The following is a 27,993-nucleotide window of genomic DNA, read 5'->3' on the forward strand; positions in this document are numbered from 1 at the left end:
TCTCTCTCTCTCTCTCTCTCTCGTCAGCACCTGGCACATGGAAACACCCTTACAATGCAATCAAGCAAGAAAAGAATCTTTGTTGTATTTTCTGGTGGCGTGAAGGACCGAGTCCAGGATCTTGTATCTGCTAGGTAAGTGCTCTCTCTACCAGCCAGTGAGCTACATCCCAGCTCCTACAACCCGAGCGCTGTGAAATACAGTACACAGTTCTAAACACTCCTAGGATCATCGAGTTTATCCATGGCACAGAAGCTCTCTGGGGGAGCTTGGGGTCGTGCGGCCTCTCCATTTGGCCCATTGTCATCCTGTCCAGTTACCCTCAGCTAACAGACTACATTTTAAAAGGAACTCTTTAATGGTTCTATTTGGACATACGGCAATAACTGATGATCAGGGGAAAAAGTCTGGGTCTCAGCCAGGGCAATGAGTTCCACGTGAGCCCCGGTCTGCAAACAAAGACTGCCGCAGGAGAAAATCATCCACCAACGCCGGCACTGGCGGCTCCACAGACACGGGCTGAGCTCATCTTTAGAGGTTACAGATGTGACCCAGGAAGGGATTACAGCGTACCTTTTGTGTTAAGACACACAGTGGCTAAAATCCCAACGTAGCTCCGACTTTGACTATTGCTTTGATCCCTTAACAAAACAGTGCAGGCTTCCAGCCGACTGGGCTTAGAGCCTGGCGGATCCCCACAGCTGACAAGCCCTTGTCTTCCATTGTCCTCCAGAGAGGGCTCTTGCCCCTGCTGGGCCTCAGTTCCTCACATCTTTGGTCAGCAGGGAGGGATATTTCAAGAAACAGGAGATACAAGGCAGATCAAGCACCAAACATGTAGGAGGCAACGGGAGGGTCTTAAATCATTTCAAGCCTTTCTTGATCTCTTTATTTTAAATAGCTGCACATTGCCAGATATGGCGGCACACAGCTATAATCCGGGCACTCAGGAGGCAGAGGCAGGTGGATCTCTGTGAGTTTGAGGGCCAGCCTGGTTATATGGTGAGTTCCAAGACAGCCAGACCAACATAGAGAGAAATAAAATAAGATGACTAAGTAGCCGCATGATTTACTCACTGGGTACCCAAGAAGGTAACATCCCTCTTATTCTTCATGCTCTGAATAATGATGTGCTAAACATCTTGGCGCATGTCATTTTCCCCTCAATATTTTGGATTTGGGTGCAGGGAGACTGTGTATTCCAAGAAAAACAAAACAAAAAACCCTCAAAAGCTCATGAGTCCTACCTCCAAACTGATCCCCAAAAGCCCTCACGACATGATTCTGCTTCCTGCGACCCAGCCCCCCCCCACTCCTGCCACCTTGCCTTCCCTGCCAAGATGAACCCTCCACGCGAGGCAAAACAAAGCCTTCCTCAAGTTGCTTACGACTAGCAATGAGAACAGTGACTCAAACAGCCACCAGCAGCCGCAATCCAGAAGAACACCAACAATGCAGCTGACGTGTGACCACACCAAGCGCTGCTTGGACACTTGTCATCTGTTAAACACTCCCAACAACCTAGGGACTCAGCACCAGATGAAAAAGCTGGACGTAAATTTAATCACCACATTCTTTGTTTGTTTGTTTATCAAGACAGGGTTTCTCTGGGTAGCCCTGGCTGTTCTGGAACTCACTCTGTAGACCAGGCTGACCTCGAACTCAGAGATCCGCCTGCCTTTGTCATCCTCATGCTGGGATTAAAGGCATGCGCCACCACTGAAAATCACATTTTTATGAATATAATTTCATGGCTGTTTTTTTTTTAGTCAAATTTAATCTATACTTCTCTAGTTTAATTTCGAAACCAGGCTATCTTCTTAGTTCTTTTATAGAGCAAACACACACATACACACACAAACATATGCACACGCACACACACACATGTACACACCCTTACACTTCTGTGAATTATTTCTTCCTGTTCTTTGCTTATGTCTTCTGAAGGTTCCCTTCTTGTCATCTTGTTTTGTTTGGTTTGGTTTGGTTATTTGAGACAGGGTTTCTCTGTCTAACAGCCCTGGCTGTTCTGGAACTCGCTTTGTAGACCAGGATGGCCTCAAACTCACTGAGATACTCAGATTTACCTGTCTCTGCCTCCTGAGTGCTGGAATTAAAGGCATGCGCCGCCACCACCTGGCCTTGTCAAGTTTTAGAATCAATCCTCTACAATGAGCCTCTTTCTCATAATCTCTTACAGATTTTCATTATTTTTCTTTTGCTTATCTTTTGAGACAAGGTCTCTATGTAGCTCTGGTTGTCCTGGAACTCATCTGTAAACCAGACTGGTCTTTAACTAACAGAGATCTGCCTGCTTCTGACTTCCAAGGGCTAGAATTAAAGGTGTAGGATATCACACCTGGCTTCTGGTAATTTTTAAAAACATACATTTGATAGTTTGTTGTTGTTAAGAAAAGGTCTCATGTAGCCCAGGCTGGCCTTGAATCCACTACTCAGTCAAGAGTAATTGTGAATTGATCTTCCTACCTCCACCTTCCTAGTGCTGGGACAACATATGTGTACCAACATCCATGGTTACATAGATTTGAGGAATGGCCTTGTGTACACCAGGGAGGTACATTAGGAACTGAGCTATTCCCCAGCCCCACATTTGGTAATTTTCTACAATTAGAAAGTATTTCTAGGAGCTGGAGATGGCTCAGCAGTTAAGAGTACTAACCACTCACTCAGAAAACCTGGGTTCATTTCCTAGTACACACAAAGTGGCTCACATCCCTTTGTAATTCCAAGTTCACAAGACCCAACACCCTCTTCTGGCCTCCTCAGTCACTGCACAATGTCCACAGACAGACGCACAGGAAAAACACCCATACACACCAAATAAAAATAAATAAATCTTAAAAAAAAGTTCTTCCAATAGATAGCAACATTTTCATTAAATACATTTACACAATTTCTAGCTGGGCAATGGTGGCGCACACCTTTAATTGTAGCACTTGGAAGGCAGAGGCAGGAGGATCTCTGTTAGTTCAGGGCCAGCCTGGTCTACAGAGCTAGTTCTAGAACAGCCAGAGTGGTTTTACAGAGAGACTGTCTTAGAAAAAAATTACATAATTTCATCTCATTAGAAATTATCAGAAGACAGATTGTAGTTGAACATTTGACACAACTTCTAAGTTCATGCTTTTTTTTAAAAAACTAAAAATTAATACATATGATTAGGTTAGCACATATGCATGCTGCTGTGATGATAATGGACTAAACCTCTGAACCATAAGCCACCCCCCATTAAATGTTTTCCTTTATAAGAAACAACCACACCATGGCCATGGTGTCTCTTCACAGCAATAGAACTTTGACTAAGACATTTAGCAAACACTGAAAATTTTGGAAATGCCTAAACTACTTTCTTGAAGACATCTTAGAAGTGTATATGTATTCTGTAGAGAGAAACTTCAGTCTGGCTTCCCAGAGGAGGGAGAGGGAAGGACCAGGGAGGGCAACAGAGTGAATAGGCTTAAAACATACTAAGGTGACTTTGCAAAATATATAAGCAACAAGACGAGGCCAGGAAGGGCCGTGATCTCAAGCAGCTCAGACGCTGGAAACAGGACGCATTCACAAACAGTCCTCACTGGTTCTTCACGAGCTGGAAAGCTATAAAAGTGATTTAGGGGAGCAAAAGTCTGAAGCCTGGGTGAACTGCTATAGTAAACCCCACTGAAGGGTCTCACAGCTGTTCCGCTTACACCTCTGGCGGGCCAATCAAAGGAGCAGATCATAAAGTATAGCTGTAGGATACCGGAGATTGCTCAGCAGGCAAAGGTTCTTGGTGCATAATCCTGACCACCTGAGCTGGAGTCCCAACATCTATTTAAAAAAACCAGAGGAGGAAGCACACATCTGTAATCCCAGCATTCTCAGGGAGAGACGGAAGGGAGAGATACGAGCTAGTGGGCCAGCTGGCTTGGCCGCAAGCATCCTACTATGCAGAGAAGCAAGTTCAGTCACTGTACCTACCTGTGGTGCCCCCAACAGGCCGAGGCCGGGCCACGGACGGCATCTCCTCCGAGTAGATCCCTCGGGCAGCAAATGGAGCGTCAGCTGATGACTGTGGCTGTGGGGGCTCAGGGGGGACCAACTCTGAAGACGGCAGCAACCCTGGGCCGAAGCTCGGTCTGCTGGGAGAGCACACCCCGTATCAATACCCCTTTCCTGACTCTGGAATTTTAAGCTAGCGCCCTCTACAGGGATTAAGATGGCTTCGTGTAATTCCCTCTCCTCCACTAGAATATAGGGCATTCTCTCTTAGTTCAGGGCCCTACCTCAGTACTAAGTCTGCAAGACTTCCATGAGAAGAAAGGGGAGGGGAAGGGAAGGAAAAGAAGGGTAGAGGAGAGGGGAGGCGTGACTGGAGCCTCACTTTTCACTCTGGCTTCCCATGCTGCACCCCAGAAAGATGCAACCCAGACATAAGTTGTTTGATGCTTGCTTTTGGGATTTTGTTTTCAAAAGAGAAACTCCACAGGCAACCTTGCTTTTCCGTCAAGACTGAACACCAGTTTAAGAAGTGTTCTCAAACTTTTAAAGTTCTGAACCACTTTAAACTTAGGGGGACAAAAAACATTACTGAGGGTTCCTAAGAGCTTTCATGGGGGCTCCATCCATAAATATTAGCTTGAATGTGAGTTAAAACTAAGAACATTTAAGAACACTTACTTTAAAAGTCTATTAAAAACACAAGCCTATTACACGCTAGCACAACAATCCGCATGAACCAAACCATCCGCCCAACCACTCACCTCCCAATTAGTGGAGCGGTGCCTGAGATTTGACTCAAGTGCCCTCACAGAGGACCTCTAGATTCTCATGCATGCTTTCATTTATCTAGAGAATACTCTATTCGTTTCTGTAATCAAACCCATGTAGGAAAGCGCTTACATATTTAACACAGTGTATCATCCCTGTATAAATGGGGGGGGGGGAGTTAAGTTTGATATGTCTGGACCAACATGAATGTTGGTTTTTGTACAATGTAAAGTCAACACGTTAAGCTAGGGATACCCTCCCCCAAAAGTGGACAGCACATAAAAATCCAAATTATGTAGTTGCACATGTACATTTGTATTTCTATAAAAGCCCAGTGATAGCAGCTTAACTGTAGATATTTTTTTAAAAAGTGAAAATCAAAATTCCTCCAAACAGCAGTTTCCCATGTATATGATATATCATCTGACGTGTGTTACTTTAGGAGTTTCCCATGTATGCGATATGTCATCTGACGTGTGTTACTTTAGGAGTTTTCCGTGTATGTGATATGTCATCTGACGTGTGTTACTTTAGGAGTTTTCCGTGTATGTGATATGTCATCTGACGTGTGTTACTTTAGGAGTTTCCGTGTATGTGATATGTCATCTGACGTGTGTTACTTTAGGAGTTTTCCGTGTATGTGATATGTCATCTGACGTGTGTTACTTTAGGAGGATCTGTCCTTACAGAGGATGTTCTTAGAGAAGAAAGGGGGACCCTAACCATCTACCAGGAAATACTCTGACTATCTTGATTCCACACCAAAACACCGTGGAATCTGCCACAGGACTCTGGAGGAACTTCCCACACTCTGTCCCATTAAAATCCACTGTTCTGTCTTATGACAACCATCATTGGGAAAATGCAAATTATAAAGAATGGATAGGGACACTCCTAATTTCACAATAGTAAGAAAAAGTTCATCCAGAAAAGCCTGTAGGTGCTCAGACACTGTCAAATTCGCAAGTGTAGATAGAAAGTAACAATGCCTAATTTTCGCTTGAGTAGGAAGACAGATACGTCTTCCTGGACATGTCTGTTACTATCTGACTTAAAAAATTTTGTTGTTGGGCAGTGGTGGCACACATGCCTTTAATTCCAGCACTTGGGAGGCAGAGGCAGGTGGATCTCTGTGAGTTTGAGGACAGCCTGGTCTATAGAGTTAGTTCCAGGACAGATTCCAAAGCTACAGAGAAACCCTGTCTCGGAAACCAAAAACAAATTGTTTAGGTTTATTTAATTTCATGTGCATGAGTAATTCACCTACATGTATGTATGTGTGTCATGTGCAAACTTGGACACCAGAAGACGGCACTGGGTCCCCAACACTGGAGTTACAGGTGGTTGTCAGTCACGTGGGCCCTGGGACCCAAACCCTGATCCTTTGCAAGAACAATAGGTGCCTTAACTGTTGAGCCATCTCTAGCCCCCTCACTACCTTTTTAAAGGTTTTTCACCACCTGATTTTAAAAATAACTTCTTGCTCACAAATATTGTCAACTCGGGTGAGCTGGGCAGGCTCAGAGCTCACTGCCAAAATCCCTCTCCTCTAGGTTTCATTTGGTGAAACTCTAAGCACAAACCGACGTAGTCTCATCAAATGCTGATCTACTCAAGTGGCATTTCCCCCCTTTGTCCTCTCCGAAGGAGGACATTTCGTGGCTTGGTTTTTTAACATGCTAAGTCACCCTTATGTTGCTAACCCCCAGATTGGTTATAATATGATATCCTTTTCATGTATTGCTTCATATTTGTAAATATCTGGTTTCATATTCTTTCTACCTTTGTTCACGAGTAAAATTGTCCTTAATATTTCCATTTTCACAAGGTCCTTGTTCTTGTTAATCATCCTTTTCTGGATCTCAAGTCCCTTCCCCATCTCTCATACAGAGGCAGAACTTAAATCCAGCATCATGTGCGTGTGTAGCTATGTGTGACCATGTGCTACAGCACATGTGAGATCAGAGGGCAGCTTGCTGGAGTCAGTTCTCTTCCTCCTACCATGAGGGTCCCTGTGACTGAAATCAGGTAGGCAAGCTTGGTGGCAAGCACCTTTATCCACTGAGCCATCTTGCCTGTCCAAGTTCTAACATTTGTGCAATAAGCATTTTGACCACTGAACAACTTCCCAAATTCCAACAGTTTACTCTTCTGGTTAGATCAAGAAAATACACAACCCAGAGTTTGATAACTGTTCAAATTAAGTAAAAAATATGTTTGTAAAACTGGAAAAAAAATCAGCTGCCTGAGAAAGCCAGGATAGGATTTCTCCTGGAAAGCTTACCTTGGTAATGGGCCTGATGGGGGAGTCATTCCATAGTCCTCATATCTCTGGGGGAAATGGAAAAGAACACAAAAATAAATATTAATACTCATAAAATGACAATAGCAAGCTTAGAAACTTAGGTCAACTTTCAGGAATATTATTATTGTTATGTTGTTATTGAGGAGTGTTTCACTATGCTGCCTTAGCTAGCCCAGACCTTAGTATGTAGTGCAGGCTAGTCCCAAACTCAAGAAATCTGCCTGTCTCTTCCTCCTGAGTGCTGGGATTAAAGGAGTATACTGCCACACCTAGCAAGGACTGTTTCTGCTTTGTCTGTTGTTGATTTTTGCTTTGAGATAGGGTCTCTAAACAGCCCTGGCTGTCTTGGAACTCACTATGTAGACCAGGCTAGCCTCAAACTCACAGAAATCCACTTTCCTCTACCATCTGACCACTAGGATTAAAGGTACGCGCTCAGCGCCAGGGAAGAACTGTTTTCTTATTATAGCTTAGCATGTAACCGGGGTCCTCCACCAGAAAGCAATAATGCAAGTTTTTCAATTGATTGACTTAATTTTATTTTATACTTTATGTGTAAGGGTGTTTCGCCTGCATGAACATCTGTCAGTACATCTATGTCGTGTCGGCAGGGCCAGAAGGCGGCATTGGGTCCCCTAGAACTGGAGTTACAGACAGCTGTGAGCCACCATGTCTAACTGACAGACTGTCTCCCCTCCCATAAGCTGACTGAGCACACTACTGACTGCTTCCTTGACTATGTTTAAGCCTTTTTCATTTCACACCATCCCATTGACAAGTCTTGGAATTATTCTGGTGCTATTGGAGCCAATTTTTAGAACCAAAAATTTAAAACTGGGAGACTCAGGCTGCTAGGACATTAAAGGCTTCCGACGGAAAAGGATCGCTTTCGTTTCTTCTGTAAAAACGGAGCAAATGGATGGCTGGTTCATCTAGGCAGGATCTAATTGACTTAGTAAGAAGCTGCCTGGGGCTGGAGAGATGGCTCAGCGGTTAACAGCATTGCCTGCTCTTCCAAAGGTCCTGAGTTCAATTCCCGGCAACCACATGGTGGCTCACAACCATCTGTAAAGAGGTCTGGTGCCCTCTTCTGGCCTGCAGACATGCACACAGACAGAATATTGTATACATAATAAATAAATAAATATTAAAAAAAAAAAGAAGCTGCCTGGCTGCGGACAGTGTCAAAGAGTACCTCCACGCCTGGCCTGGACAAGGGCCTGGATTTAACGCTCACCACTGCCAGATCCATACGCAATCTGGGCTAGGGATGTAGCCTAGCCCAGTGGCAGATCACTGGTCTGGCACAATGCCAGATCGGAGCACAACTCCCAGCAGTAAGTTAAAAGCAACGGTCAAACTGTTTGTCTTCTTTCTTTTCACTGGACAACATTCCCATAGTTTATTGGGTTAAAATCTTTGTTAGCACAGAAAGTAGTGGATTTCAAGCTGGGTGGTGGTGGAGCATGCCTTTAACCCCAGCATTAGGGAGACAGAGGCAGGCGGATCTCTGAGTCTGAGGCTAGCCTGGTCTACAGAGTAAGTTCCAGGACAGCCAGGGCTACAGAGGGAAATCCTGTCTTGAAAAACCATTAAGACAAAGGGAAGGAAGAAGGGAAGGAGGGAGGGAGGGAGGGAGGGAGGGAGGGAGAAAGGAAGGAAGGAAGGAAGGAAGGAAGGAAGGAGTGGGATTTCACGGTGGCATTTCATGCCTATGTGTCATTACACTTTGTTCCTTTCTGTTGCTTCCAGCCCTTCCTCCCCTCAAACAGCCTCTGCCCTGCTTTCGTGTCACCTGCATTCCACTCTCCCCTTCTCTTGGGACCTCTTCCTGCCCCTCACGGTCCCGTTCTACGTCCACGCTCTACATATACATAAACATATAAACCTAGATTCTACACACATGAGAAAGCATGCTATTTATCTTCCTAAGGCTGGCTTATTTGCTTAACATAATGACCTCTGGCTCTATCCATGTTCCCACGGAGGTCACTACTGTTCTTTACATCTGGATAAAGTCCCGTTTCCTATGCGCACATCTTCATTTGTCCACCAGCTGACAGGCACGCAGGCTGGTTCCGTTCAGTAGCCACGTGAACCGTGCAACACTTCAGGACCGAGGAGCCGCCACGGTGGCCACGTCAGTTTCCATTCCCATCACAGATAAGGGTTCCTGTCTCCCCACATCCACCCCAGCGTTTGTGTCCCCCTGTCTGTCCAGCTGTTCTTCCCTCCCTTCAGACAGGGTCTCGCTATGTAGCTCTGGCTGTGCTAGAAGTCACTATGGAGACCAAGCTAGTTTGAACTCACACTGACCTGCCCGGATCTACCGAGATTAAAGGCATGCTCCACCACACCTAGCTGACTATCCAGATACGAATCCCTTGTCTCACGTGTTCAGAAGTAGTTTAATATTTATCACTGGAAAGCTATGTTTAGTAGTAAGAACAGTTAACAACTAGATGGCTATTTCTCCCACGTGACATCAGCTGCCCACACTGAGGAATTCTGCATCTCTTGTGATGAAGAAAATCCCACGAACCTCAGAGATAAAGATTCCATACATACACATACATATGCACACACACACATTTCTGGAGAGACAGATAGACACCCTCAGGATTACTTTACCATGGGTTTAAAAAGAAAAAATCGGAAAAACCCAACCAGTGAATTTACATTGTCACCTATTAACCTTCCTCCGGAGTTAATAGGTGACAATGCAGTTAGTGCAATCATTTCATCTGAAAGTAGTAGGAAGTAGTATGAGTACTATTTCCGTGAGTGTGACTTGTATGTCCTCAGTGTGATGTGATTTCCGTGAGTGTGTCGTTTCCATGAGTGTGACTTGTATGTCCTCAGTGTGATGTGATTTCCGTGAGTGTGACTTGTATGTCCTCAGTGTGAGTGCCAGTTCCATGAGTGTGACTTGTATGTCCTCAGTGTGAGTGTGATTTCCGTGAGTGTGCCGTTTCCGTGAGTGTGACTTGTATGTCCTCTCTTAAAGATAATCTGTGGTGGGGGGTGGCTCAGTCAGTAAATCACTTGCTGTCCAGGTTGGAGGACCCTGAGTTGGACCCCAACATCCACATCATAATCCAGCACGCATTTATAACCCCAGTGCTGGGGAGCTGGAGCAGGAAGAGGATCCCTTTGGCTTACTGGCCAACCAGCCTGGAAGAACTGAGAAGTTTGAGAGAAAGACCCACCCACCTCACCAAAATGGACAGCTCCTAAGGAACAGCACCTGAGCCTGACCTCCGGTCTCTACATGTTGGTGCACCTACAGGTACCCCCTCACGAACCAGCACCAACCCCATCCCCCACTACACATACACCCCCTCACGAACCAGCACCAACCCCATCCCCCACTACACATACACCCCCTCACGAACCAGCACCAACCCCATCCCCCACTACACATACACCCACACGAGAACCAGCACCAACCCCATTCCCTACTACACATATACCCACTCACGAACCAGCACCAACCCCATCCCCCACTACACATACACCCACTCACGAACCAGCACCAACCCCATCCCCACCCACGCATGCACACTCACACCTGCATACAGAGAAGAATGTGACAGAAGCGGACAAGATATAATAAGTATAAATTATGACAACAAAGACAAATGAAAGCTGACATTGCAAATGGTTGTGCTTGAACTAGCAGCTCTGCCCTCCCAGCCTTTTGGGACATCTCCAGGACCAGGTGGTCCAATAACAAGTTAAACAATTCGAGTAGTTTCTATGCTGATCCCTTTACAGAATCAACGAGAACACATCCTGACAATGCATCTCCCCTTCGTGACCCCATAATGTAGTTGGGAAGATGCTCCTTATCACCACCAGCATCCCTCCCACACGAAAGGATGCTTCCAACACTAAGAATTAATTGTAGTAGATCAAACTAAGAAGACCACCTTCAAGTGCCACAGTTAGGAAACAAAATTCAAGCACCATGCCCTGAAGAGAATTCCAGGAGGCCAGTACTTACGCTGCAGGGGTTGTTGGCCGTCTGGGCTGGACTGTAGAAAGACCCCCACTGCGTGGCTCGCCTCTCTTCCCTGGAAGGGGTGCTGTTCACAGGCAGGCTGGCTGGCACCCCGGGACTGGCTCCCACGGGATTGGTAGGCTGGCTGCTGGGAGCCACGAGGGCAAAGGCGTCATCCAGGAGGGAGTGCATTGTCTGGCGGGCCTCCTCGATGGACGGCTGGGGTGGGATATACTGCGAGGCCGAGAAGGGCAGGCCTGGATACCTGCTCAGCTCAGCAGAGGATGGCGTGTGCACGTCAGCCGGGAGATCAGGATCAGACTGCACGGGAGGCAAGGAGGAGAGTGACATGCATGCTTCCGTGGGGTGGGGCAGAGCGTGAAACAAAATCCTGGCACAAAGGGGAATTTAACAGTGGTCCCGCTGCGTGGGAAAGGGTTCATCTACATAATATGTATCACATTTTGTGGAAGACAAAGACTTTAGGTGGAGAAAAACCAAGTGGGACTATTCAACTCTTCAACTTCTTTTCTGTAAAACTCAACTGTGTGAGATGGACTGCAGAACCTGGAGGGAGACATCTTCCCCGAGAGCCTAGGCAGCCACGCTTCACACTTCAAAGTGTGCACACTACACAAATCCAGTCAACTTTCCATGGGTGTGAAAACCAACAGGAGGAGCCGACTATCAACAGTCAGAAAACACCCTCTCTGTGTGTAGGTAATTCAAATAACAGTTTAAAAACGGCTCACCAAGGTAAACAGTGACGAATATTTGGGAATTACATCTCTAAAGTGGAGGTATTGGAGGTAAGGTATCTAAAGTTTAACGTCCTGTACCCATAGTTTAAGAAGCAAGAATCAAGCCGGGCGGTGGTGGCGCACGCCTTTAATCCCAGCACTCGGGAGGCAGAGGCAGGCGGATCTCTGTGAGTTCGAGACCAGCCTGGTCTACAGAGCTAGTTCCAGGACAGGCTCCAAAGCGCCACAGAGAAACCCTGTCTCGAAAAACCAAAAAAAAAAAAAAGAAGAAGCAAGAATCAGAGAAACTGCATGGCTTTTTTTTTTTTCAAACTTTCTTCCTTTTCATTTTATTTATTGAGAAGGATCTTACCATGTAGCCCTGACTGGCCTGAAACTTCCTATGCAGCCCAGGCTGGCCATAAACTTAGAGATCCACCTGCCTTTGCCTCTGCAGTGCTTGAATTAAAGGTGTGTGCCGCCATGTCCAGCTCAAGATTTATTTTATTTTACTGTGTGTGCGTGCATGCGTGCACACGCATACACACTGAGCACTCAGATCCCAGTGGAAGGTGCTCACCTGTACTCCAGAGCCCCAGCCCTCTAGGCCCTTCCCATCTCATCCTCAGTGGTCATACTTTTAAAAGGGGAGAGAGAGGGAGAGGGAGAGGGAGAGAGTTTAACTTTTGGAGCAGGACAGACAGGTTCTGACGGTGGGGAGGGTGGTTCCTTTGGGATCTCCAACACAGGAATCCTACTGGAAACCCGAAAGGAGAGCTTCCCATTCTGTCTCCCCGCTGCCTCTTCACGCCTCAGCCTCTACCGTCAGAATCTGGAAGTCGAGAGTTCTCTTGCCCGCACCCCATCTTCTAGCACAGCGCTCCACATGGAGACAGAACTCAACAATGAAAACCTGAGAGTCATAACGTTAAGATTTCCTAAGGCGCTTGCTTGGCTGAGAATTTAAATTCTATTCTGTTGAACTCTAGTCTGCTGAGCCCGTTATGATTCAGGGCTGGTTGGTTCAGACATGAACAAACACCAACGTACCCCAGAGAGGGCACCAAACCCCCAGTTCTACTCCAGTGTAGCCAATGAGTTTCACTGGGGTGACTTGATGAGAAGTGAGGCTTAGAGGGGCATGGGCAACTGACAGACAGCTGTGCCATCCTGGCAATTATTAACCCTTATCCGTTCTCCAGAGGGGAGGAGCTTTGGGTTTTCTGGGCCTCCTCATGCGCTCCCTCGCCTGCTTCAGGATAAACACAATGGCTCTGATGGCAAAACGGCAATGGCCATGTCGTGCCCAGAGGACCGCGTTTTACAGCAGGTTCCTGCCCCTGTTGTTCTTCGGACGCAAACATGGAGTGCTCTTCTAGCATCGTGGGTCAGGCCCTATGCTGGCTATTTCACAATCCTTAGTGGGCTCTGAACAAGCAACCTCACGTCTGGGTTTAGGTTTGTGCCTGCTGCCCTGGTTTAATCATTAATAGCACCGCCTTTCTCTTCCAAGAGCATCTGGTTTGGGGGTCAACAAACTTGTAGTGTTTTGTTGCTGTTGTTGTTTTAATGAGATAGGATCTCTCTACCTCCAAACTCTTGGGATCCAGAAGCCGCCCGGCCGCAGCTGGGCCTACGGATGGGCACCAGCAGGCCTGGTGCCAACAAAAACTTTTAGTCAAGAGCCAGACAATAAATATTTTAGGTTCTGCAAGTCATAAAAGTCTGTTACAACGCACCTCAAAAAGCAGCCAAAGACAGCAGGAAAGCAAGGGCGTGGCTATCCTTATAAAAAAAGGCCAGTGTTGACCTAAACAGCAGTGGCTGGATGTGGTCCAAGGACAGAAGTCTTCCAGGCCCAAGCCCAAACTAGAGTAGAGACAGGCTAGAAGGGGTTGAGGGTTCTGGAGGGGCAGCCCTCAAGGAGAACTTAGTTTGAGAGGAAGTGGAAAATTCCAGATAATTTAAAACTGTGTAACACACATATGCTCTTGAAGGTAAAAATCTAGTTGGGGAAGGTGAGTTCTGAGAAAGGCGTTATTTTTGAAACAGACATCACAGAATTTTAGGCAGAATCAAAAGTTAAGCAAATATGGAAAGGATTTTCTGAGCAGGGGATCTTTGGAAAGGCAGTCCTAAAGTCCAAGGAGGTTCCAGGAAGGCTCTTGCCACCATCTCTTGGAGGAACCCTGCACTTCCTGTGAAAGACGAAAACAGAGAAAAGAAAGGAAGGTCCAAGCCAGGAGCATGGCCTCTGCCTGCAGTCCCGGCACTTGGAAGCTTGCTGGAACTAGGATTGTTGTTCCCCCAAATTAAGTTAAACCCAAAAGGAGGGTCCAGGACACCACAAGGGGAGCCTGACAGTTGGTCATCAATGAAGATGAATGAGGGAAAGACACATCGCTCCCTACACAGAATTCAACAGGAGGATGGAACTCAAGGGCTGGAAAACAAGGATCTCCGACAGGCTCCCTTGGGAGGGCGAGCCTGGGCTGACCAGGAAAGGTTGTGGGGGAAGGGAGGGGAATGTTGTTTCTTCTCCTATGACTAGTTCCACAAAAGCACCTGGTGACTATATGGAAGGCCTACGAGGACAGTTTTTCTAGACCTTCCCAAAATCTCCAGCAGGACAGGAATGCCCATCTGTTGCAAGAAAATCAGGTAGGGTGTGTGTGTGTGTGTGTGTGTGTGTGTGTGTGAGTCCTCCCCTATCAGGGTGAGAAACTACTCAACTCCTCCCGGGGAGCACCGCACTCAGAGCGAGACTTTGACAGTGGCACCTATTATTAGCAGCTCTAGCTCACAAGAACCCTCCAGAGCAGGTTCATGTCATTGAGGGAAAAAGTGGAAGCCTCCAATAAACTTGAGTGCCCTGGGGCGGTAACTATCACACTGCCATCTCTGAGGACACAGCTCTGCTGCTAAGGTCACACAAACAAAGCTTGCTCTCTCAGTTTGCTAGGCACAGCAGGGCTGAGTCTTTACACTCCCCCTGCGGCCAGTGAACTGTGTCCTTTGGATTCTCCCTCTCTTTCCCAGGGCATCTTTGTGTCTCTTGCCAATGGTCCCTTGAGAAGCGAGGTTTCCTCTTCAATGGAGCCTGTGTGTGCATGTCATCATGTATCAATGTCTGCCTTTATCACTTCAAGCCACGCTGTGTCCATTTCCATTTGAAAAAAAGGGTTTTCATTCTTTGATTTCCACTGAGCTCTTTATGGCCACGAAAATTATACGTATGCATGTATGTGTGTACGTATGTTTGAAGGTTGAACATCCCTAATCTGAAATCAGAAACTTTTTGAGCTCTGACATGATGCTCAGTTAGGGACTTTGAACACTTCAAGTTGCAGACTTGCCTATCAGGAGGCTCAACTGGTAAAGTGTGCATGTACATTCCAACATATCCAGTATCTGAAGCAGTGTGGTCCTGACATTTTGGATAAAGACTCAGCTGAGTAATTCATTCTATGTGAGTGTGGAGGTGTGCAGACAAAATAGGAAATATCAAAAAATAAAACAACAAACAAACAACCCAACTAACCAACCAAAAAAGCAAATGAAAACCCTGAGCAGAAAGAGGCAACCTGGACATTCTTGTTCTTCCAATAAACCCTAAGCAGCTCCCCTTCTGAAAGCAGACTGGTCATCACAGAGGAAAGCCTGGGACACACTCTCAAAGGTGTCACCCAGCGGCTCCTAGGCTGATATGATTCGGGTTCTGCTAGCTGGTGCCCAAGTCCATCTACCCTGTGTGCTACGACCTGCTGCCCCTGGTATCCACTGTGCACAGGGCAGCAGCCAGTACGATACACCCTCCCCTCCTATCAAGGCACCCTCTTGGTAACTCCCACCCTGGTTCCCAAGGGTTCGGGGTTACGCACTGGGCATCCAATATAGGCAGAGTTGTGCACACCCGGAGGCCGCTTGTATGTGCCATCACTGTCTGTGGTGATGAGCCTGTCCTTCTCGGCATCAGCAGGACAGCCGTTGACCTGGTGTTTCCGGCGTGGCTTAGGAGAACGTTTTATCCGTGAGCTATTAGGGAAAAAAAAGAAACAGAAATTATCTTCACAGGAAATAAACCTGTTAGCTACTGGCTTATCAACTTAACAGCAATGTTTTCGGAATGCCTATGATGGGCTGGCCACTTAGGAAAGGAGTCAGGGATTCTGACAAAGTGACAGCCACAGTCTGGTCACAGCCACACCTGGGCCCTATGGACGAGACTGAACTATCAGATAGACAACAGAGTGTTGCGGGAGGTATAGCCGCTGAGATACCAGCCCATTGGGGCGTGGTCTCTCTCCCTTTAAAAAAGCGGCTACTTCCCTTCTCGCTCTCTTCACTTCCTGCTCCGTTTCCGGGGCAGACTACACTCCTTCCTGATTGCGCAGAGGGCTGTTGTCTGGGACGGTTATCTGTAAGTTTTTTCCCCTTTAAAGAAATACCACCCTATTAATCATAATTCCAAACTGGTGTGGCATTGTTTGTGACTTACGCCTTCAACAGAGCAGTCTGTACTCAAGACATCATTTAGAGACATAGTCGGTCACAAAGTGGCAGGCCCGGCCAAGAGCTATTAATACCCCACAGGTGACCTGAGGGGGTGACCAGATCTGAAGCTGAGGAGGGGACATGAGAACAGCCTAAGCAGTGCCAGCCCAGCAGGCTGAGGGCCAGAAATGGCTGCAGGTGAATCTGGGGGCAAGATGACAGGGCTATCCACTGCAATTATAGCTCTGTGTAGCTGGCCGCAGACAGAACCGAAATAGAGGACGGTCTCACCCACCTCAGAGGTACAGGTTCGAGCACAGAAAGACAAGCTTAATGTTGTATTTATTTCTTGGAGTGTAGGTGTGTTGCCAGGAAAGAGCATCGGATCTCCCTGGACTGGAGTTACAAATGGTTGCAAGGTACACATACGTATGCATGTATGTGTGTACGTATGTATGAAGGTTGAACATCCCTAATCTGAAATCTGAATCCAATTTAGGTCCTCTGGAAGAGCAGCTGCAGCTCTGGACCATTGAGCGATTTCAGCCCCAGGGTGTTTACAGAAGACACATGGACAAGATGGGGCAGGGGCTGACCAATGGGAAGGTGGGGCCAAAGACTGCAGGAAGCTGTGAGAAAACAAACATGGAGGCTGGCTTGCCACACTACCTTGTGATGGAGACAAGTAAAGAGTAAGAAGGGGGATGGATGAGCCAATGGGGCAGGGGACAAGCTGGCTGTACAAAGAAAGACAGGTACACAGTTTGATTAGACCGAGGAAGCAATTGGGGCTAGCACTGGATGTGGAGATTAGGAACCCCTTCCTCCCCGCTTCTCCACTTCCTGCAGGCCTACACAACCTCTACAGAAACCTCTTCAATTCACAGTCACAGACCGTCACCTGGATATGACCAGGATTTCTGTCATTGGCCCATCTCCATCCCGCCCGTGTCTAGTCTGCCTGACCACCACATCCCTGGGGCCCCAGCTCACCTCTTCCTGGGTTCTATGAACACAGAGGGTACACTAGCTGCGGGATCCAGGATCTTGTCGATCTGCATTTGAGCCCTGCGGTACACTCGGTGTCGCTCCTTGGTGTCGCCGGAAGACAGGTCATCCACCACCGGGAACTCGTAGTGGCCTCGGCGTTTGGCGCGCAGTCGGATCTTGTTGCGGTGGTGTTCAATCTCCGACTTGTGGCGCAGAGCAGACTGGATCTAAGTGCAGGCGGTGGGCAGTAAGAACAATCATTCAGGGTGCTGGCTTGGGTTCGGGGAGACACTTCCTCCAGAGACCGGGCACTGTCCACACCAAGCGGCAGAGAGCCCGTCACTCACTGACGATCGCTAGCTTAGAGGAGGCTGACCATCTGCAGGCTAACCCCAGCGTTCACGAGCCTGGGTGGCTGAGGCAGAGAGCAAGGCCTTCTCAGGGCTGTTTTAACACTCTTCTCCTAATCTTGTCAGGATCCATCACTGTCCCTGACCAGTGTTGAAGGCTGAAAAGAATCAAGTGTGCAGGAGGGCTCCGGGGGACACTAATACAGGAGCGACGGGCAGATGATGTCTAAGCAGGGAAGCGACACTTTTTCTTTTGAGGATGTGGCTACTGCTAGGTTGCCCGTGCCTAGGGGATGGGGCTTATTACTAATAATAATGATGATGATGATAAGACAACAAGAAGCTGGGAGGGAGATATGATAGGGGGTCTGGGGAGAATTGGTGGGAGGTACATTGTAGGAATGTACCAGATTTTCAAAGAATAAATAAGACATTAAAAATTAAATACAGGGTGTGTGCATGCGTGTGTATGTGATTTCTTGCTTGTTTTGTTTTCTGATTCTGAGACAGGGCATTACAGTGCAGCCCAAGCGATGTAGTCCCAGAGTGACTCTTCTGTCTCGGCCTCCAGGGTGCTGGGATTACAGGCCTAAAACACCATGCCCAGCTTGTAGCGTTTTGAATTAGGGAGCAGCTGTTTGACAGTGGGCCTTTCACTCATTGTTCTAGCCTGACAGAATCAGGACGCGGACTTTTTTATTAATTCGATTTGTTAACATTGAATACCTCCTTGTTGATTTTGTTGGTTTCTGCTACTCGGTCGGCCAGCACAGGGTGCTGCACTGGTGGTGCTGGGATGGGCTGCATGGCTATGAGCTGGATCTTACTGGGGACCCGCCGGCTGGCCTCTGAGGATCGGGAAATCCTGTCAACATGCTCGAAGATGGAGGCCGAGGAATGCTGCTCATTGCCTGAATTGGGCAGTGGAGCACCTGGAACAGAATGGAGGCACATGAGCGGGAAAGCACCGGAAAGCAGCCAGAAGGAGTCAAAACTATGCATCATCCCCCAAAGCATCCTCAGTCCTAGTCTCTGACCAAAGCAATCAAAATCTCTGGTTCAGTCTACGTGGTCTATATTAAAATATCTCTTTTGGCTTCATTAAAAATTGCAAATGAGGTTTAGCAAGATGGCTCAGCCGGTAGATGCACTTGTGCACAGGTGTTATGGCTTGAGTTCAGTCCTGGATCTCATGAGGTGGCAGAGAGAACCTGACTCCTGAGAGCTGTTCTCAACATCCATAAATGTCATGGTGTACACCTGTCTGTACACACATACAAACACACTTACATACACTTAATAAAATTCCAAATGCTTTTAGGAAAGACATGAGAAAGTCATTATGATACTATGTGCCAAAGATCATGCAACTGTTTTTTTCTCCCCTACATGGAGTTAAAAATCTTCATTAAAAAAAGCCAGGCAGTGGTGGCACAGGCCTTTAACCCCAGCACTTGGGAGGCAGAAGCAGGAGGATCTCTGTGAGTTTAGGGCCAGCCTGGTCTACAGAGTGAGCTCCCAAACAACAAAACAAACAAACAAAAAATCTCCATAAAGAAAAAGGAAGGTTCATTTGACAAGAGAACTTCATAGCATGTTTCAGGGTCTGGGTTCAACGTCTGGAACCACAGAACAAAACATAAAACATTTGAGTTGGGCGTGCTGGTGTATGCAGAGTTCCAAGATCATCCCCAGTTACACAGGAAGTTCTAGGCTAGCCTGGCAAACACGACAGTCTGTTAGAAAAGGGAAAAAGAAGAGAATGGGAGACTAAAGCTGTAAAGTGAGACAATGAACAATTTGTACAATTTCCGCTAAAAGTATTTATAGCAGCTTTGGGCCTCCACTATCCTCTGGGCACTCACCGGCACAGCAGCAATTAGCAATTAGCTACGAAAGCTATACTATGAAGTCTTCCCTTGGCATGGGTGGAGACTGGTTCAAGGACCCTGCAGGTCCAAAGCCGGTCAACTGAACTCAGCATCTTCTAAAGAACAGTATCTGCCTGCACATACAACCCAAGCACACTGTCCTGTAAGCTTTACATCCCCTCTAAATTACATATTAGGTAATGTAAACACCGTGTTAATGGTTACTTCAGCAAGAGCGACAAGAAAGGTCACACATGCATGTAACATACATTTAACTTAAAAACATATATCTGATCTATAGTTGTTGGTTAATACGGATGCCATGGATATGGATGGGCTGACTGGGCTTTAAGAGGAGGGGGAAGGGACAAAAGACCAGGGTCTAGAGCCACACAGGAGGGCACCAAATTAGCTGTGAATGTAGCAGGGTCTTCACTCCCAGTGTAGAAGGAAAAGCTGAAGATGCAAGAGAAGAAAAGCACCCTTCCCCTTAAAAGGAAATCAGTTCCATTCTAAATGGGGCACTGAGGAATAAAAAGGGTCAGGTTCGTGTTATCTACATTTTACTGCAATATTTTTAAAGAAGTAATCAGACCTATGGAAATGAAGAAATTTATGCACTCACCAAAAAAATGGACAAATCATGTACTGTGGTGTACACCTTTAATCCCAGCACTCAGCAGACAGCAGCAGTGAATGTCTGTGAGTTCAATACTAGCCTGGTATAAACAGTGTGTTCCAGGCTAGCTAGGGCTACACATTGAGACCCTGTTTCTCTCTCTCTCTCTCTCTCTCTCTCTCTCTTTCTCTCTCTCTCTCTCTCACACACACACACACACACACACACACACATCTTATATCATGACTGACTTTCTCCAGCTTCTCATTTTCAGTAATGAGAAATTTCTCTAATGAATCTTATATGTACTAAATATAACTCCAGTAAAATTTAAGTTTAAAAAGAAAAAAGGGAGCTGGAAGGCTGACTCAGTTGGTAAGAGCACTGGCTGCTCCTGCAGAGGGCTCCAGTTCAGTTCCCAGCACCCACATAGTGGACCATGATTGGCTATAACTCCAGATTGAGGTGACCTGCTGCAGTCTTTGGCCTCCTTAGGCACCAGGCACAGATGTGATATATTAACATATATGCAAGCAAAACACCAAAATGGGTAAGATAAAAAGAAAGCTGGGCAGTGATGGCACGCACGCCTTCAATCCCAGCACTCAGGAGGCAGAGGCAGGTGGATCTCTGTGAATTCGAGGTTGGTTTGGTCTACAGAGTTCCAAGATAGCCAGAGAAACCCTGTATTGAAAAAACCAACAAAAAAGATGGAAGGAACGAAAGGAGGGAGTGAGGGAGGAAAAAGGGAAGGAAGAGTTCAAAAGAGGAAGCAGGGGGAGAAGACGGGAAGAGCTGGCTGAAGAATGGCCTGGAGCTTTCCTTTACCCAGTCAGTCAACTGCAGACGCCTAGACAATGTTCTAAAGTAAACAGTCAACAGAAGGGGTGAGAACAGGTAGAAACCGGTTTTGAACAAAAGCCAACGGTTTGAAACCTCTAGTGAAAGTGGGAAGCCTAGAGTGCCATCCTCTCTGCCTGGTTCAGCCAGCACCGCAGCCTCAGTCTGGGCTGCTGTCCTTCCTCTCAGCCGAGGTCACCGAGCTTTGATAGCTCGAGCTTCAGCTACAACCTTCTAGGCAACAAATGCCCAGACCTCAGGCTTCTCTGCCAAACTGCTAGGTAAAGGCAGGAAAGAAAAAGAAATCACCAGCTCTTGTTTTGTTCAGGCCCAGCCCTTCAAAATGCCTGGAAAGAGGTTTTAAACTTGGTGCTAAATTATAATGTGTATTATGTTATATATCAGTGCAATTTATTTAAAAAATTACATAGATAATAACAACCCATGGGAAGCATAATAGATGCTTAGAATCCTGCCTTAAGGCAAGTAGGGACTTTGGATTAAAATGCCTTTCTCTTTCACTGCTCTTTTAAAAAGGTAGTAACATAAATTATACCGCACATTCAAGAAATCATCTATCTAATGACTGCAATAAATAATGTATTATCTATTTTAAAATAGCCAAGAAGTCAGCCAAGGCAAGAGGGCTCAGCGGGTAAAGATGCCTGCTGCCAAGCCCGATGCGAGCTTGAAGCCCAGACCCCAGGTGGTGCAAGGAGCGAACTGACTCCTGCAATCTGTCCTCCATGTGCGTGCTGTGGCGGGTACACGTGTGTGCACACATGTGCGTGCTGTGGCGGGTACACGTGTGCGCACCACATGTGCGTGCTGTGGCAGGTACACGTGTGTGCACACATGTGCGTGCTGTGGCAGGTACACGTGTGCACACATGTGCGTGCTGTGGCGGGTACACGTGTGCGCACCACATGTGCGTGCTGTGGCGGGTACACGTGTGTGCACACATGTGCGTGCTGTGGCAGGTACACGTGTGCACACATGTGCGTGCTGTGGCGGGTACACGTGTGCACACATGTGCGTGCTGTGGCAGGTACACGTGAGCACACCACATGTGCGTGCTGTGGCAGGTACACGTGTGTGCACACATGTGCATGCTGTGGCAGGTACACGTGTGCACACCACATGTGCGTGCTGTGGCGGGTACACGTGAGCACACCACATGTGCGTGCTGTGGCGGGTACACGTGAGCACACCACATGTGCGTGCTGTGGCGGGTACACGTGTGCACACATGTGCGTGCTGTGGCAGGTACACGTGTGCACACCACATGTGCGTGCTGTGGCAGGTACACATGAGCACACCACATGTGCGTGCTGTGGCAGGTACACGTGTGCACACCACATGTGCGTGCTGTGGCGGGTACACGTGTGCACACATGTGCGTGCTGTGGCGGGTACACGTGTGCGCACCACATGTGCGTGCTGTGGCAGGTACACGTGTGCACACATGTGCGTGCTGTGGCAGGTACACGTGTGCACACATGTGCGTGCTGTGGCGGGTACACGTGTGCACACCACATGTGTGTGCTGTGGCAGGTACACGTGTGCACACATGTGTGTGCTGTGGCAGGTACACGTGAGCACACATGTGTGTGCTGTGGCAGGTACACGTGAGCACACATGTGCAGTACAACACACGCACGGTAAACAAGCGAATGTAACTTTAAACACTGAGCGAAACTTTAAATGCTCTCACATAAACATGGTAACTGTGATCAGTATCTCATCCAGTAAATAACTTGATTTACCATTCTATAACGTATACATGCTTTCTGTTCGTCTGGCTTTGGTTTTTCAAGACAGGGACTCACTCTGTAGACCAGTCTGGCCTTCAACTCACACAGATCCTCCTTCCTCTGCCCCGAGTGCTGGGATTAAAGGTGTGCGCCACCACCGCCACCACCACCGAGCACCATGTTTTTATATATATATATAAAACATAAGGCTGGGAGAGCAGTTGTTCTTGCAGAGGACCCAGGTTCAAGTTCCCAGCACCCACAAGGTGGCTCACAACCATCTGTAAATCCGGTTCCAGGGGATCTGAGGACCTCTTCTGACCTCCCTGGGCATCAGGCACACATGTGGTACACATATACATGCAGGTAAAATACTCAGACACAAAATTAAAGGTGTTTTTAAAAATCATATGGTAAGTATATATTAAAATAATTAAATAACTAGAAATGAAAGGGGAAAATTATTGTCTGATGTTTTTTGTTTTTTTTTCTTATTTTCTTTTTTTTTTAAATATTTATTTATTTATTATGTGTACAGTATTCTCAGTATTCTGCCTGCATGTATGCCTGCAGGCCAGAAGAGGGCACCAGACCCCATTACAGATGGTTGTGAGCCACCATGTGGTTACCGGGACTCGAACTCAGGACCTCTGGAAGAGCAGGCGATGCTCTTAACCACTGAGCCACCTCTCCAGCCCTATTGTCTGATGTTTAAGACCCCAAGGAGGAGGCTATACAGAGTGTCAGCCACGCACAATGACAGAGGAAAGAGTGCTCCTGAAATGCTTCAATAGAAGATGGTTTTAAGAAAGCGTTTCATCACTTACAGATAAACATAGTTAACCCACACCATCCCTAAATCTGGTGGCCCTCCAGCCACACCCTACGAGGCGGAGCTCACTGAGCCATCGTCCCCATCGTATCTCCAGCATCAAGCGCATTCCAGGCACTCAGGAGAGAGTGACGCCAAATGACGACAGCTGGCGGTAGTCACCCTGACTCAGTTCACAGTCCTCGACGAGGCCTCTGGGAACTGCCTTAGTGAGAAATCTCGAACGAGGCTTAACGAACGATCTCATCTCAGAAACGAGCCCTCAGTGCTACATGTATGTACATGTATGTAGCTAATCAGGTTGAAACAATGGTGCCAAAATAAATGTCTATCCATCCCCACGAGAAATCCTAGCATCTGGAGCTTGTGGCGTTCAAGCTGATGAGGCTCTAACTACTTCAGAACCACACACTGGCATACGTAAGAACATCAGGAAGCCTTGGGGGAGAGGGGCCAGTGCTGGGCAGGATCATTTTCAGGTGCGCTACTTTTGTTCATGCTGTATTTGGTTAGCTGTGGAGCTGTGATTCTTTGCCTGTCTAAAACACTCGATGATTCTAATAAAGAGCTGAATGGCCAATAGCAAGGCAGAAGCAAGGATAGGCGGGGCTAGCAGGGAGAGAGTATAAAAGGAGAAACGAGGCGAAAAATGAGGAACAATGAGAGAACAAGGAGAGGAGGATGTCAGGGGCCAGTTACCCAGACACCCGGCTAGCCACGGAGTAAGAGGGAAAGGAAGATGTACAGAAGAAAGATAAAAGCCCAGAGGCAAAAGGTAGACAGGATAATTTAAGAAAACCAGGCGAGAAAGAAGCCAACCGAAGGCCAGGCATCTAATAACTAAAAAATAAGTTTCCACGTGTGATTTATTTGGGAGTTGGGTAGTGGGCCCCCCAAAAAGCCAAAAGACAAATATCAAAAAACAGGACAGTGTGGTGGCAAACACAGCACCCAGGAGGCAGATGCAAGTGGATCTCTGGGACTTCAAGACCAACCTGGTCTACAGAGTGAGATCCAGGCTAGCCAGAGCTACACAGTCAGAGCTCTGCATCCAGAGCTACGTAGTGAGACCCTGTCTGAGCCACCTTGCCCCCCTTCAAAAAGCACTTGGCAGTCCATTCTAGTAGGTGTGTTCCTGAGGGAAAGGCGGGGATAGCGGCTTTGGGAGGACCGCTTTTGTTCAAGGGCACGCACCCTCCGCTTTCGCCTCTCCATGATCTCTTTAGGGGTGAAAGCGGAAACAGATGAGGTTCCCCTAACTACAACGGCTGAGAACACGGTACCCTGTGAGCCAGTTACTTCTGGAGGTCTCTGAGATGAACGTAAGGGATGCATGACAGTCTTGCCGGCACCTTCCAAACGGGAGGGCAGGGAGTGGAGTCAAGATTGAAATGACCAAAACACAGTCTTTCAGGAGTTTCCATTGCAAGAGCGGGGCTGAAAATAGCATCCTAGAGAACCTAAAGCTGGCTCCTGAGTGTGCCACACACAGTGGTGACAGGGAGCACTCATCTAAGGGCAACCCTGGTGGTTCTCAACAACCTCCTCCCCGCTCACAGGACATGCCACAGAAAATGGATTTTTTATTCAGATTTTACGAAACAATCGAGGTGCAGCGTACACTTGCTTTCCCAGGACTCAAAAAGAGAATCACTAGTTTGAGGTCCAACCTGGGCTACATGGAAGCCACTGTCTCCAGAGGGGAGGACATTAGAAGTTTAGCTCAATGGAAAGCACTTGCCCAGCATGTGTGCGCGAGCACACACACTCAAATATATGGTATTTAATAAAGCCTCCTGTTAGCCCCAAAGCTGTCTGATGGCCCCTTTTAAGAAGATGGGAGCTTTAAGTGAGCTGATATTATCTTAGGCTGCTTCCGATCATTACGGTAGCAGCACCCGAACTCCCAGCACTCCCAGGCAGCTCCTACTCACTGCCCTGCCTCACAGGTGAAGACATGCTGACAGTGGTGCTTGGGTCTGCTCCCTTCTCAGCACACTGGATGTGTGTCAGAAGGAGTAGGGGCGGGCACTAACAAACAGCAAAAGCTAACTAGAGAAGGGTGAGGACTTTCTTCTTCCTTTTTCAACTATTTCTTTCCCAGGATCGAAACGAGATTTTAATCCTGCCATATCTGAAACACGGCACCCGTTGCCATGGTACTAAATAAGCTTTAAGATGTTGTGAAACTAAATCCCAAGGAAAAAACTCTTCCCTTACACTAGATGGGTATTTCCTCAAAATTACCTAAGACCCAGCAGGGAGAGATGGCAAGGGTGAGTGGCAGGAGCTTGGGGCGGGACCTGCAAGGCCTTGGAAGTGGGGGACAGGGGCATAAAAGGTCTTTAAGGTTTGGTCCAGTCTCTTCGTTTACAGAATGTGGTTCTGTCTATGCTGTATTTTTAGTGGAGAAATAATGTAATCTCACAAAGGGGGCTATTGGGATGGCTCTGAGGTTCAGAGCGCTTGCTGATCTTGCAGAAACCTGAGTTTAGTTACAAGCACCACCCAAATTCTTGTTCCCAGAGACCCAAATTCTCTTTAGGCCACCATGGGCACTGCATGCAAGTGGTGTTCAAACATACACGCAGGCACTCAAACACTCATAAAAACAAAGTAAACGTAAACACTAAACCAGAAACATTCTAAAGCAAGTACAGCTGGGTAGGATGGCATGTGCCTTTAACTCCACGGCACCTGGCACAGGCAAGTGGGACACTGTGATGCCAACCTATGAGTTGGCCAGGCTACATAGTGACTGCCAGGCTAGCCAGAGCTATGGAGACCCAAAAGTGTCCAAAACAATACGTACAAAATCCATTATTAAACCCCTTATCTCTGAACTGCTGAGATATGATCATGAGATAAAAACAAAGCCCCAGCCAGTTCGCCAAGAGTAACCCATTTAACACAATCTGTTAAGTTGAAACCAAGCTACTGGGGCCCAGGCCAGGATGGCTCAGTGAGTAACAAGAGTTCACCACCAGGACAGACAACCCGAGTCCAATTCCCAGAATCCAGAAGATAGAAGGAAAGAAAGGACTCCCATAAACTACCTGATTTTCCCATGTGTGCCACGGTCATAATAAACACACACAATACACAAACAAACGTGGAGCCACACTGCTAACCAGTCAGGGTGGAATCGGAAGAACCAGATTTTCAGGTAGAGCTGGGCTACATGAGACTCTGCCTCCAAAAACCCCAAATTCAATAAAATGAAACCACAACACTTTGCCATCACGCCAAAAACCCCTTACCAAGTCAAGGCAGGCCTATGGCATAGTTTTGGTTTGTTTGTTTGTTTCTGCTTGTTTTGGTTTTTGGTTATTAGACCCACAGCTATGAACTGGACAGTGGGTGTGACCTTTGTGCCTGGCCTGCAAAGAGGCTGAGCCATCTGATCACACCCAACTACCTGCTGGGAGAATGATCTAGAAAATGGGACCACACATGAAGGGTATAAACCTGCCACAGATAAACATCACCCCACAGTGTGACATCAAACTGGTTCCGAAAAAAGATACTGTCCTAAAGGCAGTTTTAGGACTACAGCATCTATGAAATTCTCCTTGTCCTTCAGACGGGAAATCTGTCCTGACGCTAAGTTAGAAGGAACTGCTGGCTTTAAGTCACAGCTCAGTGGACCCACATTCTCTACCCCACATTCTCTACCGCCTTCCCTTGAAGTAGACACCAGCACAGTGTTCAGAAGGGACAAGGCTGAGAAACCGAACAAGAGTGATGGGTATTCCGTTTTTGTAGATTATTTGTTTGTTTGTCAAGACAGGGTTTCTCTGTGCCCTGAAACTTGCTTTGTAGACCAGGCTGGCCTTGAACTGTCAGAGAACCGCCTGTCTCTGCCCCGGCTGTAGTTTTTGGTTTTTTTTTTTTAAGTTTAGTATTTATAGTAGGACAATCCCCTGCCCCATGGGACTCTGATCATGACAACTGTTAACACTGGAAGGAAGGACAGGGACAGACCACTCTGCGGAGCTCTGTGGGCCTTGCTCTCATGGGCAGTGGCTGGCGTTTTCTCTCCCGCGTCCCTCTCGCTAGACTCTTCGCTGACTGTAGAGTCGGCATCTGAGGGAGAAACTCTGCAGACAGAAAGCAGAATGCAAACATCAGAGAGGCCTAGAAGGATTTTTAAATGTCTCGTTCATTTCAAAGCAGGCTTGGGCGACAGTCACCATGTCCTGAGAACAGACTGGCAAGGCTAACTGAGCAGCGTGCATTTCAACAACTGCTGGACATTAAGTGGTGGGGAGGAGGTTCCCACAGCTGCTGGGGCCCAAGGCTGAGCCCTTGGCCCAGGTCATTTCCTCACAGGCAGTCTGGGTCCAACACAGTTGGATGGAAAAGAACCTGGGCATCAGAGCTGAGGATGTAGCAAAGTGTTTGAACACCAGTCAGCAATTTTAAA

General features: G+C 47.3%; 1 protein-coding gene across 4 annotated transcripts in view; it reads right to left on the reverse strand.

The window, feature by feature from the left end:
• The window catches only part of Kiaa1549 (KIAA1549 ortholog), a 126,930-nt gene that overhangs the window by 8,789 nt on the left and 90,148 nt on the right, over positions 1–27,993 (reverse strand). For 2 of the 4 annotated variants that reach the window (XM_041675475.1, XM_041675473.1), the window contains exons 12-18: positions 27,552–27,667; positions 18,379–18,584; positions 17,306–17,529; positions 15,700–15,853; positions 11,082–11,399; positions 7,055–7,101; positions 3,982–4,139 (exon numbers count right to left, since the gene is read on the reverse strand). In XM_041675475.1, the coding sequence (XP_041531409.1) occupies positions 3,982–4,139; positions 7,055–7,101; positions 11,082–11,399; positions 15,700–15,853; positions 17,306–17,529; positions 18,379–18,584; positions 27,552–27,667 (1,223 nt within the window). Of the gene's footprint in view, positions 1–3,981; positions 4,143–7,054; positions 7,102–11,081; positions 11,400–15,699; positions 15,854–17,305; positions 17,530–18,378; positions 18,585–27,551; positions 27,668–27,993 lie in introns of all 4 variants that reach the window. The other 2 variants (XM_041675474.1, XM_041675472.1) reach the window with 1 other exon arrangement.

This window comes from Microtus oregoni, unplaced genomic scaffold (assembly GCF_018167655.1).
Source record: "Microtus oregoni isolate MIOR12 unplaced genomic scaffold, Mior012 000026F_ref0000081, whole genome shotgun sequence".
Taxonomy (NCBI): domain Eukaryota; kingdom Metazoa; phylum Chordata; class Mammalia; order Rodentia; family Cricetidae; genus Microtus; species Microtus oregoni.